At 52.1% G+C, this 17,660-nt stretch overlaps 1 protein-coding gene across 1 annotated transcript; it reads right to left on the bottom strand.

Moving 5' to 3' along the window:
* Nucleotides 1-82: 82 nt before the first annotated feature.
* On the bottom strand, nucleotides 83-13,663 carry TBXA2R (thromboxane A2 receptor). The gene is made up of 3 exons (XM_086410198.1): nucleotides 13,296-13,663; nucleotides 8,024-8,876; nucleotides 83-1,274 (listed from the first exon to the last, which is right to left on the bottom strand). The coding sequence occupies exons 2-3, from the start codon at nucleotides 8,807-8,809 to the stop codon at nucleotides 1,029-1,031; spliced, it is 1,032 nt and encodes a 343-aa protein (XP_086266324.1). The 5' UTR covers nucleotides 8,810-8,876; nucleotides 13,296-13,663; the 3' UTR covers nucleotides 83-1,028.
* Nucleotides 13,664-17,660: the final 3,997 nt, after the last annotated feature.

The following is a 17,660-nucleotide window of genomic DNA, read 5'->3' as shown; positions in this document are numbered from 1 at the left end:
AAGTGCCTACTATGTGCCAGGCACCCTATAAGTGCTAATTGTGCAGGTGTTGAGGGCCCTGCAGGACACACATCAGTCTGTATAAGATCAGTCTACTTTTATTGAGCAGCTACTGTGGGCCAGGAGCTGCTTGCTCAAGGTACAGAGAGTCTGAGGGGCTGAGTGGATAGATGGTGAAACCACAAGCTGATGAAGGCATGTGCTTCATCTGCAGTGGAGGAAGCAGGTGTGTACCCCATGGTCTCTGGGTATCTATGTCGTCCTCTCTTTTCCTCATCTACAAAATGGGTTTAACCCAGAACCCTCTCCTGGGGTTTCAGGCAGGATTCCGGGAGATCTCAACCGTGAAATGTTCAGGGAAGACTCAATAAAGCGGGTGGGGAGAGAAGTGAGGAGCCAGCCCCACCTCTAGGGGCTTCCCCAACTCCCACCCTAGTCCTGCTCAGCTGGGGCTTCCCCAACCCCCACCCCAGTCCTGTTCAGCAGCTGTGGGCTGGATAGGAATCTTGACACCAGAAACTTCAATGATGGATGATTTCAGAGCCAAAGGAAAATAAAGCCGAGGTGGAGATTATATTTTGGCAAGAGAGGGGGTCTGTTGGCATTCAACCTTTCTAGACAGAGCCTTCTTGAATTGGGATGTCAAAGGGAATCAACCATACCCAGTAAGAAGGTCAGATTCAGGGGTTGGAGCCCCTTATTTTTGGAGGATTTCTGCAAGGGGAAGCTTACAAGTCTGATTTCCTCCAGATACCTGCCCAGCACCGTCACATCCTTCCTAGGGTTGGGAGGGGATTCAAAGAAGGGGTTGGAAGAGGGGAAGGGCTTTGGAAAGGGGAGTCAGGGAAGACTTGGGGGCGTCCCTGGGGCTGATGGAAGATAGCACACAATTTTGTTGTTCAAACCCTCTGTCTATGCTACACTCTTGGCTCCTGGGCATCAGGACAGACAGAAGCGACCGACAGGGAGGATAAAGGTCTGGTGGGGGACATTCTGGCAGGGTGCTCTGTCCTTCCAGAGTGTCCAGCCTAGTGTATCGTTGACCTGCGGGTGAGCTGGGGCTGCAGGGACAGTGACCGGGATCGGGTGCTCAGGCGAGGGTAGAAGCGCTGGATCACTGCCCGGCGAAACAGGATGTACACCCAGGGGTCGAGGATCTGGTTCCAGGTGGCCACTCGCAGGTAGATGAGCAGCTGCCGCTCCGTGAGGCGGGACAGCTGCCCCGTCGGGCTCATGGCGGGTGGGCTCTGCAGCACCGTCTGGGCGATGAAGACCTGCCGGGAGCCAGAGCAGTCAGCCAGGGGCCAGGCTGGCAGCCAGCCCTGCCCTCCACCAGCACCTGCCTGTGCCACCTGCTGTCCCCTGAGATCCAGTGCTGATTCTGTTCCTGCTGGGCTGTGTGACCTTCAGGATATCTGCCTGACTTCTCTGAGCTTCAGCTGATGTGGCTGCAAAATAGCACACTTTTCCTGCTCCTTCCCTGGACATGATTAAACACGGTGGACAAAGAGGACTTGCAGGTGCGAACAGGTGGAATCACTGTGACTGCCAGTGTTATTATTCTATTAAACACATATTTTATATAAACTTTACATATATCAAATATACATACTATATATAATAATATATCAAATTATGGTATAAGATTTATATTAAATAATTAAATTTTATGTTATTTTGTCACTTTATATTACATTGAAATTTATAGTTTATAAAATTCTATGACAAAAATTTTATATTAAATAATTTTATGTTGAACATAGTAAGTTTAATATAGATTATTAAATATTGGATTTATGTTTAATATTACACAATATGTAATATGATACAAATTATTATATACACTAATTTACAAATAATTATAGATATAATAATATAGTTACCTAATAATATGTTGTTAATTATAACCATATTATTTATTATATGGTATTTAAAATTATATATGTAATTAATTATATAATATATAATTGTAATGTGACTATGTATTACATGAGTGATCTAATTACTAAGTATTCATTAATAACATAGCTATATGTTATATAGTATTTAACAATTATATAATATATAATGATCAATGTTATTAAATATTAATTAATAATATGTATTATATGCTATATAGTATTTAACAATTATATACTATATACTGATCGATATATTAAATATTAATTAATAATATGTAATTATAATAGTTTTGCTCAGTAAGGTCCAACTGTTTGTGACCCCATGGACTATGGCCTGCCAGGCTCCTCTGTCCATGGGCTTTTTTTCAGGCAAGAATATTAGAGTGGCTTGCCATTCCCTTCTTCAGAAGATCTTCCTAACCCAGGAACTGAACCAGCACCTCCTGCATTGTAGATAGATTCTTTACCTGCTGAGCCACTGGGGAAACCCCCTAACTATAGTTATATGTTATATAGTATTTAACAGTTATATAATATATAATCATATATTATATAATAATTGATATAATTAATTATCAGATCACATCAGTCGCTCAGTCGTGTCCGACTCTTTGCGACCCCATGAATCGCAGCACGCCAGGCCTCCCTGTCCATCACCAACTCTTGGAGTTCCTTGAGACTCATGTCCATCAAGTCAGTGATGCCATCAAGCCATCTCATCCTCTGTCGTCCCCTTCTCCTCCTGTCCCCAATCCCTCCCAGCATCAGAGTCTTCTCCAATGAGTCAACTCTTCGCATGAGGTGGCCAAAGTACTGGAGTTTCAGCTTTAGCATCAGTCCTTCCAAAGAAATCCCAGGGCTGATCTCCTTCAGAATGGACCGGTTGGATCTCCTTGCAGTCCAAGGGACTCTCAAGAGTCTTCTCCAACACCACAGTTCAAAAGCATCAATTCTTTGGCGCTCAGCCTTCTTCACAGTCCAACTCTCACATCCATACATGACCACTGGAAAAACCATAGCCTTGACTAGACGAACCTTTGTTGGCAAAGTAATGTCTCTGCTTTTGAATATGCTATCTAGGTTGGTCATCACTTTCATTCCAAGGAGTAAGCATCTTTTAATTTCATGGCTGCAGTCACCATCTGTAGTGATTTTGGAGCCCAGAAAAATAAAGTCTGACACTGTTTCCACTGTTTCCCCATCTATTTCCCATGAAGTGGTGGGACCGGATGCCATGATCTTCGTTTTCTGAATGTTGAGCTTTAAGCCAACTTTTTCACTCTCCACTTTCACTTTCATCAGGAGACTTTTTAGTTCCTCTTTACTTTCTGCCATAAGGGTGGTGTCATCTGCATATCTGAGGTTATTGATATTTCTCCCGGCAATCTTGATTCCAGTTTGTGTTTCTTCCAGTCCAGCGTTTCTCATGATGTACTCTGTATATAAGTTAAATAAACTGGGTGACAATATACAGCCTTAATGAACTCCTTTTCCTATTTGGAACCAGTCTGTTGTTCCATGTCCAGTTCTAACTCTTGCTTCCTGACCTGCATACAGATTTCTCAAGAGGCAGATCAGGTGGTCTGGTATTCCCACCTCTTTCAGAATTTTCCACAGTTGATTGTGATCCACACAGTCAAAGGCTTTGGCATAGTCAATAAAGCAGAAATAGATGTTTTTCTGGAACTCTCTTGCTTTTTCCATGATCCAGTGGATGTTGGCCATTTGATCTCTGGTTCCTCTGCCTTTTCTAAAACCAGCTTGAACATCTGGAAGTTCACGGTTCACATATTGCTGAAGCCTGGCTTGGAGAATTTTGAGCATTACTTTACTAGCATGTGAGATGAGTGCAATTGTGTGGTAGTTTGAGCATTCTTTGGCATTGCCTTTCTTTGGGATTGGAGTGAAAACTGACCTTTTCCAGTCCTGTGGCCACTGCTGAGTTTTCCAAATTTGCTGGCATATTGAGTGCAGCACTTTCACAGCATCATCTTTCAGGATTTGGAATAGCTCAACTGGAATTCCATCACCTCCACTAGCTTTGTTCGTAGTGATGCTTTCTAAGGCCCACTTGACTTCACATTCCAGGATGTCTGGCTCTAGGTCAGTGATCACACCATTGTGATTATCTTGGTCGTGAAGATCCTTTTTGTACAGTTCTTCTGTGTATTCTTGCCATCTCTTCTTAATATCTTCTGCTTCTGTTAGGTCCATATCATTTCTGTCCTTTATCAAGCTCATCTTTGCATGAAATGTTCCTTTGGTATCTCTGATTTTCTTGAAGAGATCCCCAGTCTTTCCCATTCTATGAATATATATAATTATAGTTATATGTTGGGGCTTCCCTGGTGGCTCAGATGGTAAAACGTCTGCCTGCACTGTGGGAGACCCGGGTTCAATTCCTGGGTCGGGAAGATCTCCTGGAGAAGGAAATGGCAATCCACTCCAGCGCTCTTGCCTGGAAAATCCCATGGACTGAGGACACTGACGGTATTTAACAATTATATACTATATAAATATATATTATATGATTGATATAATTATTAAATGTTAACTGGGGCTTCCTTATATATTATATGATTAATATACTTATTAAATATTAATTAATACTATATAATTATAGTTTCGGGCTTCCCTGGTGGCTCAGAGGTTAAAGCGTCTGCCTCCAACGTGGGAGACCTGGGTTCGATCCCTGGGTTGGGAAGATCCCCTGTAGAAGGAAATGGTAACCCACTCCAGTATTCTTGCCTGGAGAATCCCATGGACGGAGAAGCCTGGTAGGCTACAGTCCACGGGGTCACAAAGAGTCGGACACAACTGAGTGACTTCGCTCACTCACTCACTCAATTATAGTGTATATTATATAGTATTTAACAATTATATCACAGTTGTTATAATTATATATATTAATTCTAATACAAATAATTATTATAGTGGGTATTATATTTCATAATTATAATTAAAATAATACTATGATTAATATTAATATTATATTGAATCACTACAGTACAGTTGTTTCCTGAGCACCTACTGTGTGCTGGGCAATTCTGGGGACAGTGCTGTGGCCACAATGGACCCAGGCTCTACTTACATGCCCAGGTGGTTTCGGCTCGGTGGTGGCGGTTGGTGTGACCAAGCAGACATGGAGGTACTGTTGTAGCCCAGAGGAGGCGTTGGGCCAGGCTTGAGAGGTAATCAGATGGAGAATAGGAGTTTCCCCAGTGAGATGGAGGGAAGTGTCTGTGGACCTTTCCTCTGGGACAACAGGGAGCCATGGGAGGTTTCAGAGCATGAGTTCGCTCATGGGCCAACTCTGGCCTGCCACCTGTTTTTGTTGTGCTTTGTTTGCTTTATTTGTGCCTTTTTGGTTTGTTGTTTTGCTAAGAATGTTTTTACACATGTCAATGGTGAGAAAAAAAACAGAAAGCATATTTTGTGACATGTGACAATTACATGAAATTCACATTTCCGAGTCCATAAATGAACTCCTTTTGGCACTTAGGCGTGCCCAGTCATTTCCAGGTAGCTTTCACACCCCAATAGAAGAGCTGTGTGGTTGTCCCAGAGACAGTGTTTAAAAGGGATACTATATGGCCTTTTAGGAAAAACTTGGCTCCCAAAGGGGACTTGGGAATCATTTAATGACTCAGTGATTCTACCTAAAACGCCTTCCTGGTTTTTATCTGGCAGCTTATCTCCTATTAAGGAGATCAAACCAGTCAATCCTAAGGAAATCCACCCTGAACATTCATTGGAAGGATGATGCTGAAGCTGAAGCTCCAATACTTTGGCCACCCGATGGGAAGAACTGGCTCATTGGAAAAGACACTGATGCTGGGAAAGATTGAGGGCAGGAGGAGAAGGGGGAAACAGAGGATGAGATGGTTGGCTGGCATCATCGACTCAATGGACATGAGTGAGCAAACTCTGGGAGATAGGACAGGGAAGCCTGGCATGCATGGGGTCGCAAAGAGGTGGACACAACTGAGCGACTGAACAAGAACAAATATCCTATTCAGGCTTCCCTGGTGGCTCAGATGGTAAAGAATTCAACTGCAATGCAGGAGACCTGGGTTCGATCCCTGAGAAGGAAATGGCAACACACTCCAGTATTCCTGCCTGGAAAATTCCATGGATGGGGACCCTGGCAAACTACAATCCATGGGGTCACAAAGAATCGGACACGACTAAGTGACTAACACACACATCTCTCTAATCTCCTATCCATCCTTCAGAGTCTCAGCTGAGACTCTAATGGTTCAGGGCAGGGCAGGGGTCATCTGGGGGTATTCTAAGACAGTCAAGCCTGGAAGGCAGGGATCAGGAAGATGCTGAGGCAGACCTTTGTCAGGGAACTCTTGCTGAAGGTGACATTTGAGCAAGGACATGGAGGAGTGAAGGAGTGATTCACATGGAGATCTGGGGTTGGGGGAGCATTCCAGGCAGACGGTACAGCACATACAAAGGCCCTGGGGCAGCATCATGCCTGGCATGTTGGAGGAACAGCAAGGAGGCTAGTGTGGCTGGAGCAGAGTGAGCAAGGGGGAGAGAGGGCGGACAGAAGGGCAGGGAGGGGATGGAGAAGGTCTCGCAGGGTCTTGTGGGCTGCAGGAGGACTTGGGGTTTTATCCTGAGGGAGATGGGAGCCCTGAGGTGCTGTAGGCAGAGAGGGGGAAACCCGATCAGGTGCTCACAGGCATCCTCTGGATGCTGCTCAATAAATAATAATGATAATAATTATAATAAACAAAAATAGAAACGGTCTCAGCTGTATGAAAACAGACCTGGGAGGGACACCCCAGGGACTGGGTTTCAGAAGCACATTGCTCAGCCAGAAGCATCATACTGTAACTTTTGCTCCCCCGGGGCCCGTCATGCCTGCAGCTTCATGTATCACACACAAAAACTTATGCTCCCTTCTATTTCTTTTCCCACCACTGACACATGTAAAAACATTTAGCAAAACAGAGCACAACCAAATTTGCAATCTTCCTATCCCACAGATTTAGTTTTTGTTTTAGCCCTTATCACTTCCTAATATCTACCATGTCACTTATTTATGCACTGTTTATTTGCTGTCTTCCCCATGATCATGGGGTCGCAAGAGTCTGACACGACTTAGCAACTAAACCGCCACCACCATGATCAAAGAGCTGCAGGAAGTCAAGCATTTTGTACTTTTTGTTCCCTTCTCAGCATCTAGACCAGAGCCTGCAACACACTGGGTGTTCAATCAATGTTTGTTGAAGAAACAAATGGATAAATGAGTTCATTTCCTCCTGAATCACTCTGAGAGGCAGGCACCTTTTAAATCATCCCCCATGGCTCAGACGGTAAAGAATCTGCCTGCAGTGCAGGAGACCCGGGTTGGATACCTGGGTCGAGAAGATCCCCTGGACATTCCAGTATTCTTGCCTGGAGAATTCCATGGACAGAGGAACCTGGTAGGCTATACAGTCCATGGGGTCACAAAGAGTTGGAGATGACTGAGCAACGAACACTTTCTTCTTTCTTTTAAAATCTAAGGAACTGATTGAGGCTGGAAGAAGGAAGCCCATAGCCAGAGTCACATGGTAAGTCCTTGTTGGATATGGGCTGGAAACCAAGTATCTGATTCTGGTCTTCAGACTTGTCCAGATTGAATCAGAAATGGAAAAATAACAACTCCAAAAGGCCAATTATATTAATCAGTGGAAGGACTTCAGTAAACTCACCTGACTCAGGAACATCTGTGCAAAGCTGGGGTCCAGCCCAGAACTAGGCACAAGGTAGAAATGATTCAGTGATTCCACCTGGAATATCCTCCCTGGTTTCATCTAGCAGGTAAACTCCTCTTCCTCCTTCAAAACCCCAGCTCCAATGACCCTCTTACGGAAAGTCTTCTCTGATACCCTCCCTGGGGTGGGGAGAGCCTGGGAGCCCCTCCCTGGGCATCTCAGTCCCAGGACACTGCTTCTGCCCCAGTCCTGCCCCCAGTTTGGGGTTATCTGTGTCTCACTCAAGGGAGTACCCCTGGACCCTGGGGTCACATTTTCTTGGGCTAATGAGAACCTGAGGGTTATGAATCTATTCAGGATGAACCCAGGCCCCAGGCAGTCCCCGCTCCTACCCCCGCCACTCACCAGCAGTGGCATCCAGCAAATGCTGGCCACCACCATAATGCCCATGAGCTGCACCATCATCTCCACCTCGCAGTCCCTCGGGCGCTGCTGGGCGGTCGCCTGCCCATGGTAGACGTGGCACAGGGTGGCCACACTGATGGTGTTGAGCAGGAAGGACATCCCCACTGAGACGCTGCCGAGGAGTGCGAAGAGCAGGCCGAAGGCCACGTCCCCCGGATCGGTGCCGAGTGTGAGGAAGCACCAGGAGCCGGGGTACTGCACGGTATAATGGCCCACACCCAGAAGGGGCAGCAGGCCCAGTGCCAGCGCAGAGGCCCACACCAGCCCCACTGTGGTCCAGGCTCGGCGCTGCGAGGCAGTCGCGGGCCTTGAGAAGGGCCGGGTGATGCCCAGGAAGCGCTCTGAGGCCATGGCGGCCCCCAGCAGCAGCGGACACAGGCCGAAAAAGACCATGATGACACCCATGAAGTGGCAGAGGCTGCAGCCAGGGTCCACGGCCTGCCATTCAAAGAGGACGAAGTGCTGGGTCACCACGATGGCGCCGGTGACCAGCAGCCCCATGAAGTCAGTGAGGACCAGGCCACAGAGGAAGGTCAGGAAGGAAGATCTAGACTGGGAGCTGCCTTGCCGTGCGCCCATCAGCACACTCAGCGCCAGCAGGTTGGACGCCAGGCCCACCAGGCAGAAGGAGGCTGCAAACCATGGGGAGGCAATCAGGCGCCGCTCCTCCAGTGTGATGTTCATAGGCCGGAAACAGGGCCCCAGAGAACTGGCATTGGGCCACATGGTTCTGGAGCATAGTAGGGAGGGTTACCACTTCATCAGGCCAAGGCTGGTGGTGGTTCAGAGACACCTGTGGGGAGGTGGGCGGCAGAGAGGATTTTGGTGATTCATTCTGCATATTAGTCTGAGTGGCCCCAGTGAACTCCTACACAAACTTCAATGCCCCAGCTCAACTATACCCTCCTTGAAGATGCCTTTCCTCACTTATCTCACTCCCAGCTCAGTAAGCATTACTATTACTACTCCTAGTAGTAGTCCTGCTATTACAATTACTAGTATGACTAGCTCCAACTCTGTCCTGCCCCAGGCTCAGTGACCCTCAAAGGCAAGGATCAGTGTTCCCTCCTCTGGGAACCCTGGAAGACACCAATTAGTGTCTGCCAGGTTGCAGAGAAGGGTTGAGAAGCTCTGGGTTTGAACTCTAGCCCTGACACCAACTATGCGACCTCAGGCAAATGATTTTTTCTTCTCTAAACTTCTGGTTCCCTGGGGGTCATCCATCTGAGTCCTTCATGGAAGGAAGGATCCAGGACAGATTTCAACTGCTGTAAAACAGGACACGTGCAGTGTGGGGAGGGCCACTGGCTGGCAGCCAGAGGTCGCTGACTCTCAGGCCAGCTCTGTGGTCAGCCTTGAGGTCACAATTCCTCATGAAGGCCTCGGGGAAGATCCGACCCCGTTGGTCTTTAGGGACATTCTTCCTCCTGTGTTAGAATCATGTATATTCCTCCCCCCCCATTTTTGTTTAATAAAAAAGAAACCCTGAAATCCAGTTCCATTCTGGGGGAAAAAAAAACCCAGTTCACTGGAAGCAACTGGATCCCCAGTGACGGGCTATAAACAGTAGCAGGAGGAAATGGGCTATAAACTCCTCAGTATGGGGCTGGGGGAGAAAACTGGAGAGACGTGTGGGTCTGACTGGGGTGTGGATGAATTGACCAGTGTTTGAGGAGAAAGAAAATGACACCATTTAAAAGTCAGCTCTCTAAAGCAATTATACTTGAATAATAATTTTTTAAAAAGTCTTCTCTCAGTTGCCCAAAAGGATCCAGCTGGGAGGGCACAGGGCCACCCATGGGGCCAGCCTCCCATGTGGTATGCGTGCCTATCACAAACCATGCTTGTGCCAGCAGTGAGGGTCCATTGGCCGCAGGATCAGAGTAGACAAAAGTGGGGAGGCAGGACGGTGGGAGGCATGGAGGTTCCAGGCAGCTGACGCCCAGAAAGGTCCACTTATTTTTTTTAATTAAAAAAAAATTTAGTTATTATTATTTTATTGGGCTTCCTAGGTGGTTCAGTGGTAAAGAATCTGCCTGTAATGCAGGAGATTCAGGTTCGATCCCTAGGTTGGGAAGATCCCCTGGAGGAGGAAATGATAACCCACTCCAGTATTCTTGCCTGGAGAATACCATGGACAGAGTAGCCTTGGACACAACAGAGCGACTAAACCACCACGACAACATTATTTTATTATTAATTAATTAATTAAACTGTACCAGGTCTTAGTTGCAGCATATGGGATCAAGTTACCGGACCAGGGATCAAACTTTTCAGGGTCCCTTGAAATGAGAACTCAGAGTCTTATGATCCCCATTTTGCGGAGGCAGGGAATCAGAAGTACAGAGAGGTTAAGTAACTAATCCAAAGTCACACAGCCTAGCCGGAGTTGACTGGAGATCAAATGTGTGCATCTGTGTCAAAAGCCTTGCAGTCAGGCAGAGGCTGGTGAGAGGTGGGTGTGGAGGGTCATCATTTCTAGGGAATTCCCTGGCAGTCCAGTGAGTAAGACTACATACATGCTTGCCCTGCCAAGGTCCCATGAGGCACAGCCAAAAAGGGATAGAATTTTTCTAAAATGACTGCCATGATTTCCCTCACGAACCTTGGAGGAGTCTCTTCCCTACTCTGAGCCTCAGTCTCCCTTCTGATAAAATGGGGCCAATGACGAGCCCTGGGGCTGTGTCCCGTGACCAGCCTCAGCAGCGAGTGTGCTTAGCTGCACCCCACCTCACTCCCCATCTCTTTAATTCATCTCAGCAACTCCTTATCTAGCCTCATAAATTATCCAGCTCCTCTGAGCCTCCCTCCCAGGCTGACAGCCAAGGTCAGCACCACTTTGGTGGGGTGGGGCCTCGAGTGAGAAACTAAATCCTGAGCGAGGGTGGCATGCGGCCTTTCCACGGCGCGTGGCCATCTGAGCCCTCCACTCCGGGGAAGGGATGTGTTTGTCGTCAGCTCAGATTCGACCTGCACTTGAGTTCCCCCTGGGACAGGGCGCTCCCTCCCTCCCTCCCTCGGAGCTGGTATGTGTTGTTTCTAAATATTCTCGGGACTCGGGCTGTGTCTGTGGTCACTGCCCCTGCCTCACCCTGGAGTGACTGCCAGCCCCTCCCGCATCTCATGGCCCCAGGGTCCCCTACTCTTGTGCAGGAGCTCATGCACCCAGGGACATAGACCCCGAGTCTGTTTCACGCTTCCCATATGTGGAAACAAAAACTGCGACCCCAGGACCCCTGGCCTGGGGGAGACTGGAAACTGGCACCACTTCCTCTGGCCCCAGCATGTGGTTTCCAGTCCCCCAACCAGGGGTTCAGGTGATAGCAGCCTGCTCAAGTTCCCCAGGAAAGCGGGCCAGGAGGGGCACCTGGCGGGGCCTCCCTTTCCCTCCCACATTGACCAGGAGGGCTCCGAGGTCCAGAAGCACGCCTGTGTGGCCCTTGGGAGAACTGCTCTCCCTCTCTGTGCCTCATGAGAAACATGGACCCCAGATTTGCTGGACAAACCCAAGGATCCTATAACCCGAGAGTGGGAGAGGTCTGGATTTGGAAAATCCAGGGTTCTGGAATTCTAACGAGTCCCCGGTTCTAGAATTCTAACAAGGTCCCACTTCAGGAACCCAAAGGCCTGAAGCATCTAGACTTTAAGGGGGCTGAGGTTCCACAGCTCTCATTGGCTGGTCCTGAGTTCCAGAAATCTCTCTCTCTTGGGTCCTGGCTCCTCTCTGCAGAACTGCAGGACAGACATTCAGTGCTCCCTCAGCTCACCTCGGGGAGGCTGGGAGGGCTCCAGCCCACTGTCCCAGAGGCCTGGGCGCTGGGCCAGGCGTGGGCACCAGGCTGCCCCCCCACTACCACGGTGTCCCTGGCAGACTGTAGTCTTTGGATTCCAAGGGCTGGGCCCCTCCTCTGCCTGATGGTCCATCACTGCCTGCCCACTCTCCCCCTGCTGCTTCCACAAGCCATCCATTTTTTAACAAGTCCCTCTGCCTCTCAACACCCCACCCCCTGGCCTGCCTGCCTGTCCCCTCGCCAGGGGCCTACCCACCCTCCCCCCAGAGGGGCGACAGTGACCTCAGACAAGCTTGGACTGGAGCCCCCGATCTGCCACTGTCAAGCGGGGGCTCGACCTTGCCAAGTCTCAGTTTCCCCCTTTCTGAAATGGGGACAACAAGGCCACTGACTTGCCTGCCAGCATTTGGGCTAGTCTTCCCAGGCCCGACTTGCTCTTGCCATTGAGACTTTCAGTCTTCACTCACACACACACACACACACACACCCATCCCAGCCTGGTGCCCGCACTCTTCCTGCTTCCTGGCTGTGCTCACAGCTTGTCTCCTGGGTGCACACACTGAGCAGCCAGGTGGGAGCCCTCATGCACTGTATGACCTCAGTCTATTTCCACATTTCCTAAGTTCTCTAATGCTGCCCAGTTGACCAAGGATCATGCCCTCTGGCACGAACATGCAGGGAGCAGGCCCGTTACTGCATTGGTTCCAGCTCACGCCCGGTTCGCATCTGCGCGCCCTAGGGTGGGGACCCTCTGTACGCCCTTGTGAAGCCACAGACGCCCACACAGACACAAACACTTCCACGCAAGGCAGCTCCCAGACCCGGCCCTGCCTCCCCTCACCACAAGGCTCTATTTCCGGGAACTTTTCCTGTTTGTGACACCACCCAGGTCCCCACCCCAGTCAGCCTGACTGGGTTAGAGCTGAGCCTTGGCCCTGACTCATGTGGTCCCCCTGAGCCTCAGTTTCCTCATCTGTCCAGCGGGCATCCTCTCAGCACTCACCACTGGCAAGGGGAACAGATGGGTGACAGAGGGACAGGACCGATCCAGGCCAGGCAGCCACTGGTTAGTGATGGACACAACTCCGAGTGTGCGTGCAGACACACAACCAACCAGGCGTGTGCTTTCACTTGCAGCCATACCCAGCGTCTCAGCACTGTCTCTGGCTGCAGCGCTACAGGACGCGGAGAGGCCTGGCCCAGACTCAGGGAATCCACACACAAGCACATTCTTGCTCACACCAGCCAGCAGGTGCCCAGGGCAGGCAGCACTCCAGACTGGGACCCAGGCTCAAGAGTGCCCCTGGACACCCAGCACCTAGTAGCTGTCACCGCCCACGGGAACACACCCACGGCAGCGCGGATCGGCCGGTAGGATGCACTCAAGCCACACCTGCCCACTCTCATGCCCCGCCCCTTACCTCAGGGCCAACTGTCCTCAGCTGAAGGTGGTCGAGGGGGCGTGCAGGGGTAGGCGCGCCGTCCTGGGCCCTGGAGCACGCGTAAATGTCTGGCGGGAGGAAGGGAGTGCGGAGGCGGAAGCAGGGCAGCTCGGCCTCCCGGGCCCCCTGGGGAAACCGAGTCACAGCGGGAGGACTCCCGCGCTGCCACGTCGCGCAGGGGCACCGACGGAGGGCCTGGCGGCGCGGGGTCCCCGGCCGAAGGAGGGGTGACTAGGTCCCCTCGCGGCCTGGAGGGGGGCCCAAGGGGTCTAAAAATAGCCCGGGGCGGGGGCTCTGCTCTACAGCTGGATCTAGTCTCTCTGCCCGAGTCTCTCAGTCTTTCGTCTGTCTCGCATCAGTCCCTCCCGCCCCGCGCTGGCCACGCCCCTCCCGCCCAGGCCTGGCTGCTGAGGGTCAAGGGGCGCCCCCAGCCCCCGGGGAGACAGCGCGGCCTCCTGGGGGAGGGGGAGTCCGTGGGATCCCGGGCCGCAAGGGCAGGGGCGCGGCGGGGGGGGTGGCCGGCACCCTCTCAGGAGCCTCCGCCCGCCCCCTCCCCCAAGCCAGCCCCAGCTAGGCCCCTTTCCGGCGCCGCTCCAGCCGCCAGGCCCCGCATTATTCACCGTCTGGGTAGTACCCCAGACCGAGAGGGGGCGGGGGCGGGGTCAGCTCCCCAGGGCGCCCAGACCCCGGTCCAGAGGCCCAGAGCTCAGAGCTGGTGAACGCGGGGTGCGTGGTGGTTGAGGAGTGGCTGGCCCCTCAGTAGAGGCTTCATCAGTGTAGGGTTTGTTTGAGGCCCCTGTCAGGGCTGGGGGTGGGGGTGCAGAGGTGTTCAGAGGGGAGAAGGACCGCACTCTGAAGCCGGAAGCCTCGTGGGCAGCCTGCTCAGACAGGTTTTCCCGGGAGCAGGTGAGCGAGAGGGCTGTGGGCGGCTGCATTCTAGGGGGAGCATCTGGGAGCACCTAGGCTGGCACTGGGCCCCTGAGGTGAGGGTGGGGAGGTACGCTTTCGCTCTGCTCCCTAGAGCCCATCACTGCAGGAATGATCGCGCTTGAGGCAGGGAGCTGGAAGCTGGGAATGACTCTCCAGACAGGATGGACTTTCTTGAAAGCCCCATGACTCACTCAGGGCTGTGGGCCAGGGTCTCATCGGCCCAAAGCTGTGAAAGTAAAGAGTGAGCAGTCGGGTACTGCTACAGCAAAGGTGTGGAGGCTAAACCCAGACCGTGGTGCAGGAAAGTGAGAAGCTTCTTAAAAGTCCTTCCTGCCCACAGTCCTTGGGCCTTGGGTGAATGAAGGGGGTCCACGGGTTTGGGACTGGCCATCGAGGATGCATGGAAGGCAGGGTTAAGGCATAGAGGGGTGAGTTTGGGCCTCATTGGCCCTGAGTTACAGCTTGGAGTGGGCTGGAACCCATTTGCCTTGGCCTTGATCTCATGCCACCGAGTCCTCAGGGGCCTGGGAGGGGCACACCAGTACAGGCTCTGAGTGGGAAAGATGGACTCCTGCCCTGGCCCTGATCTCCCTTCCACTGGGTCCACCTACTATCCTTCTGGCCTCTCCATCCCTCCAGACGGCCCCTCCTCTGTTCCATACCATTGTCTGAGTCCCCAGCAGGTTAACCCTAACTCCTCTTCCTTGACAAGGAGTCTCCCCGACTCCTATGCATCTGGCAGAACCCTGGCTCCGAGGCTCTCTCCTCTGTAAAGCCTTGATGTCCCTCACATCAAAGGAGGCAGTCTTGTTCCTCCCAGCCTTTCCTTTAGGGAAACTCTTTGCCCCAGCCCATATGGTAGGACAATTGTGAGCCCCAGGTAGACTGTAAACCACATCTGCCCTCAAAGATCCCCCAGGCTGGAGAAAAATAAAGCTGGATACAGACATTCCCAGCCTCCTGCGTTCAGGGCAGGGCCAAAGGAAGGGACAGAGGTTAGGGGGGCCAAGGAGGTGAGTCTGAAAGGCATCCTGGAGTGGGGATGGGGCAGAAATTGTGAGAACGGGGGCTTTGTGGAATGCATAGGAGGGCAAGAAAGGGACAGGGCAGAAATTATATATATGCTTTGGAAGCAAGAGAGAGCATGAGGCTTCAGGGGACTGTAAGGAGGGCAGAGGATGTGGGGCTGGGGCTCCAGATTGGGGGGGGGGGTGGGCTGAGATGGAGGAGGATTGTTCCGTTCCCACTTCCTCTGCCCTGAGATAAAAGGACAGTGCTCCTTCTGGTAAACATCCAGGGCAGGGGTCAGATAAACACACTTGACTTGAGATTGGCAAGTGCCTGGGTTACAGCAGGACTCTGCAAGGCAGGGGGCGAAAATGCTCATTTTATAGACTGGGAAACTGAGGCCTGGAGGGCAGGAAGGCTGGGTCTAAGGCCACATGCAGGTGCGATCTGACCGTGAGTTCTGCGCTTCCCCCACCTCCCAGGCTGTCTGCTGGAGGTCTCTTGGTCTCTGCCCTGGCCCTGGTCAAGGGCACATGGGAGTCGTGAGAAGCGTTGAGATGGTCTGTGGGGTGGGGGTGGGGGGCGGCAGATGGTGGGAACAGAGGTCAGGCTCAGGACTGGCTTCCCGGGGCTATGGTTTCCGCTGGGAGTCGGGGATCATCTATTCTTAGTCTCACACTCAGCCAAGGGCAGGAAGAGGCTGAGGTGGGGGTTGGGGGCAATTGAAGGATGCTGGGTGGACACTGGGCAGGGGCTGGGTCCTGGGGCAGCTGGGTGCTGTGGTGCCTCCAGTCTGCCTAATGGGTCTTCCTGACACCCAGCTTGTGTCCCACCCAGCTCACTTACCCTCTATGCCTCCCCAGTGCCCTAGAGCCCAGCACCTAGACTTGCATTCACCCCTGCCCAGGAAGCCCTGCAGAAGGAAATGGCAACCCACTCCAGTATCCTGGCCTGGAGAATCCCCACAGACAGAGGAGCCTGGTGGGCTCCTTTCCACGGAGTCACAAAGAGTAGGACACGACTGAGTGAATTCCACTTCACTTCACTGCCCTGGAAGCACTTGTTGCCTTTTCCTCTGCAAGGCAGGCCCAACTTCCTTCTCTGTCCGGCAGCCCTGTCCTCCCAGGCCTGGCAGGGCCCTCCCCCAGGGAACCTTCAGAGCCCTTTCTGGGACCCCTGGACCTTGAGCCTCCCCTGCCCCAGCCTGAACCCTTGCCTGGAGCAGCTCTCCTCCCTTTGGACTGGGGACTCCTGCTAAACAGGTGCCCAGCTATTCGGGGACATGGCCGCCTTGTTCCCCTCCCCCCTCCCCCAGAGTCTCCCTTGGGGTCTACAGGCCACCTGGATTGCAGAAGTGAAGTGAGGAGGCTGAGACACTGGGACTGGGAGGACTCCTCTTGGGGCAGGTAGGGAACCTGAGGCTGGAAATGGGAGGTTGGAGAAGGCTGGGTTCTAACTCTGACAGCTGGTTTCTAGGCTTGAAAACGTGGGCCTCTGTGAGTCTGTTTCCCAAATGGATGTAAATGCTGTCATGTACGGCTGGCGTGAGGTCTGCTTAACGCCTGTAAAGGCCAGGTCATTGCAGCCACACACAGCCTGCATGCTGAGACCAGAACAGGGCCCCACCCATCTGGTGAGCAAGCTCTGCCCCAGACTCGACCTTGCTCCAGGGCCTGTCCTGCTCCCATGACGGTGGAGCAGGCCAGGGATCAACTGGAAGCAGCTGCCCAGAGGATGCTGATTGCTATGGCAATCAGCCATTGATTAGTGATGTCCATGGAGGGTCCCAAAGGGGATGGATGGGGTCTTCTTCCACCTGGACCAAGCTGGCTGGGTGGGCCAGGGTCTGCAGTGGGGAGTGGGTGCCCCTTGACTACGTGCACTTCGTCCCCGAGTCCCCAGGCCCTGCTATCTAGAACGTGTCCGCTGACGTATGAGAACATGTGGGGCAAGGCACATCAGTGGAGGCCAGAGCTGAACCAGAGGCTCCTGGACACAGTTAAGTCAGGGTTGGGAGATGACTGGGGGACCTGGGGGTGTCAGTCTCAGTGCTGGGGACCTAGGAGCAGATCACTCTCTGAGAGTGGCCATCCTGGGCACGGTGGGGTGTGGAGCCCCCACCCCTGATGCCAGGAGTCCCCCAGGTCCTGACAACCATAGTTGTCCCTAGACACCGCTGAGCATCGAACCCTGGGTTAGGTGAACAGCTAAGCACCCCCTGGGGTGTTTAGGAATGCACCCTCCTTCTGGGGGGTGAGGGTAGAGGGCAAAGATGGAGGAAACCCTCAGATGACAAGGAGCTCCCTCGGGAACGGTTATCGACTATTTTTAGGGGTTGTACTTGTTTTCTAAAGGTCTTGGTTGTTTGGTGTCTTAGTTCTGACAGATGTACTGTGGTTGCACAAG

Source organism: Bos grunniens, chromosome 7 (genome assembly GCF_055505025.1).
Source record: "Bos grunniens cultivar Pamir isolate PY7600 chromosome 7, Bosgru_T2T1.0, whole genome shotgun sequence".
Taxonomy (NCBI): Eukaryota; Metazoa; Chordata; class Mammalia; order Artiodactyla; family Bovidae; genus Bos; species Bos grunniens.
Note: the sequence above shows the minus strand (reverse complement) of the source record. Positions and strands in the feature narration are given on the sequence as shown.

Coding starts and splice junctions, on each gene's coding strand:
- TBXA2R (XM_086410198.1), bottom strand. CDS start 8,809: ATGTGGCCCAATGCCAGTTCTCTGGGGCCCTGTTTCCGGCCTATGAAC. Junction 1,275..8,023: donor TTTGCTGGATGCCACTGCTG/GTGAGTGGCGGG, acceptor GGCTCCCGGCAG/GTCTTCATCGCCCAGACGGT.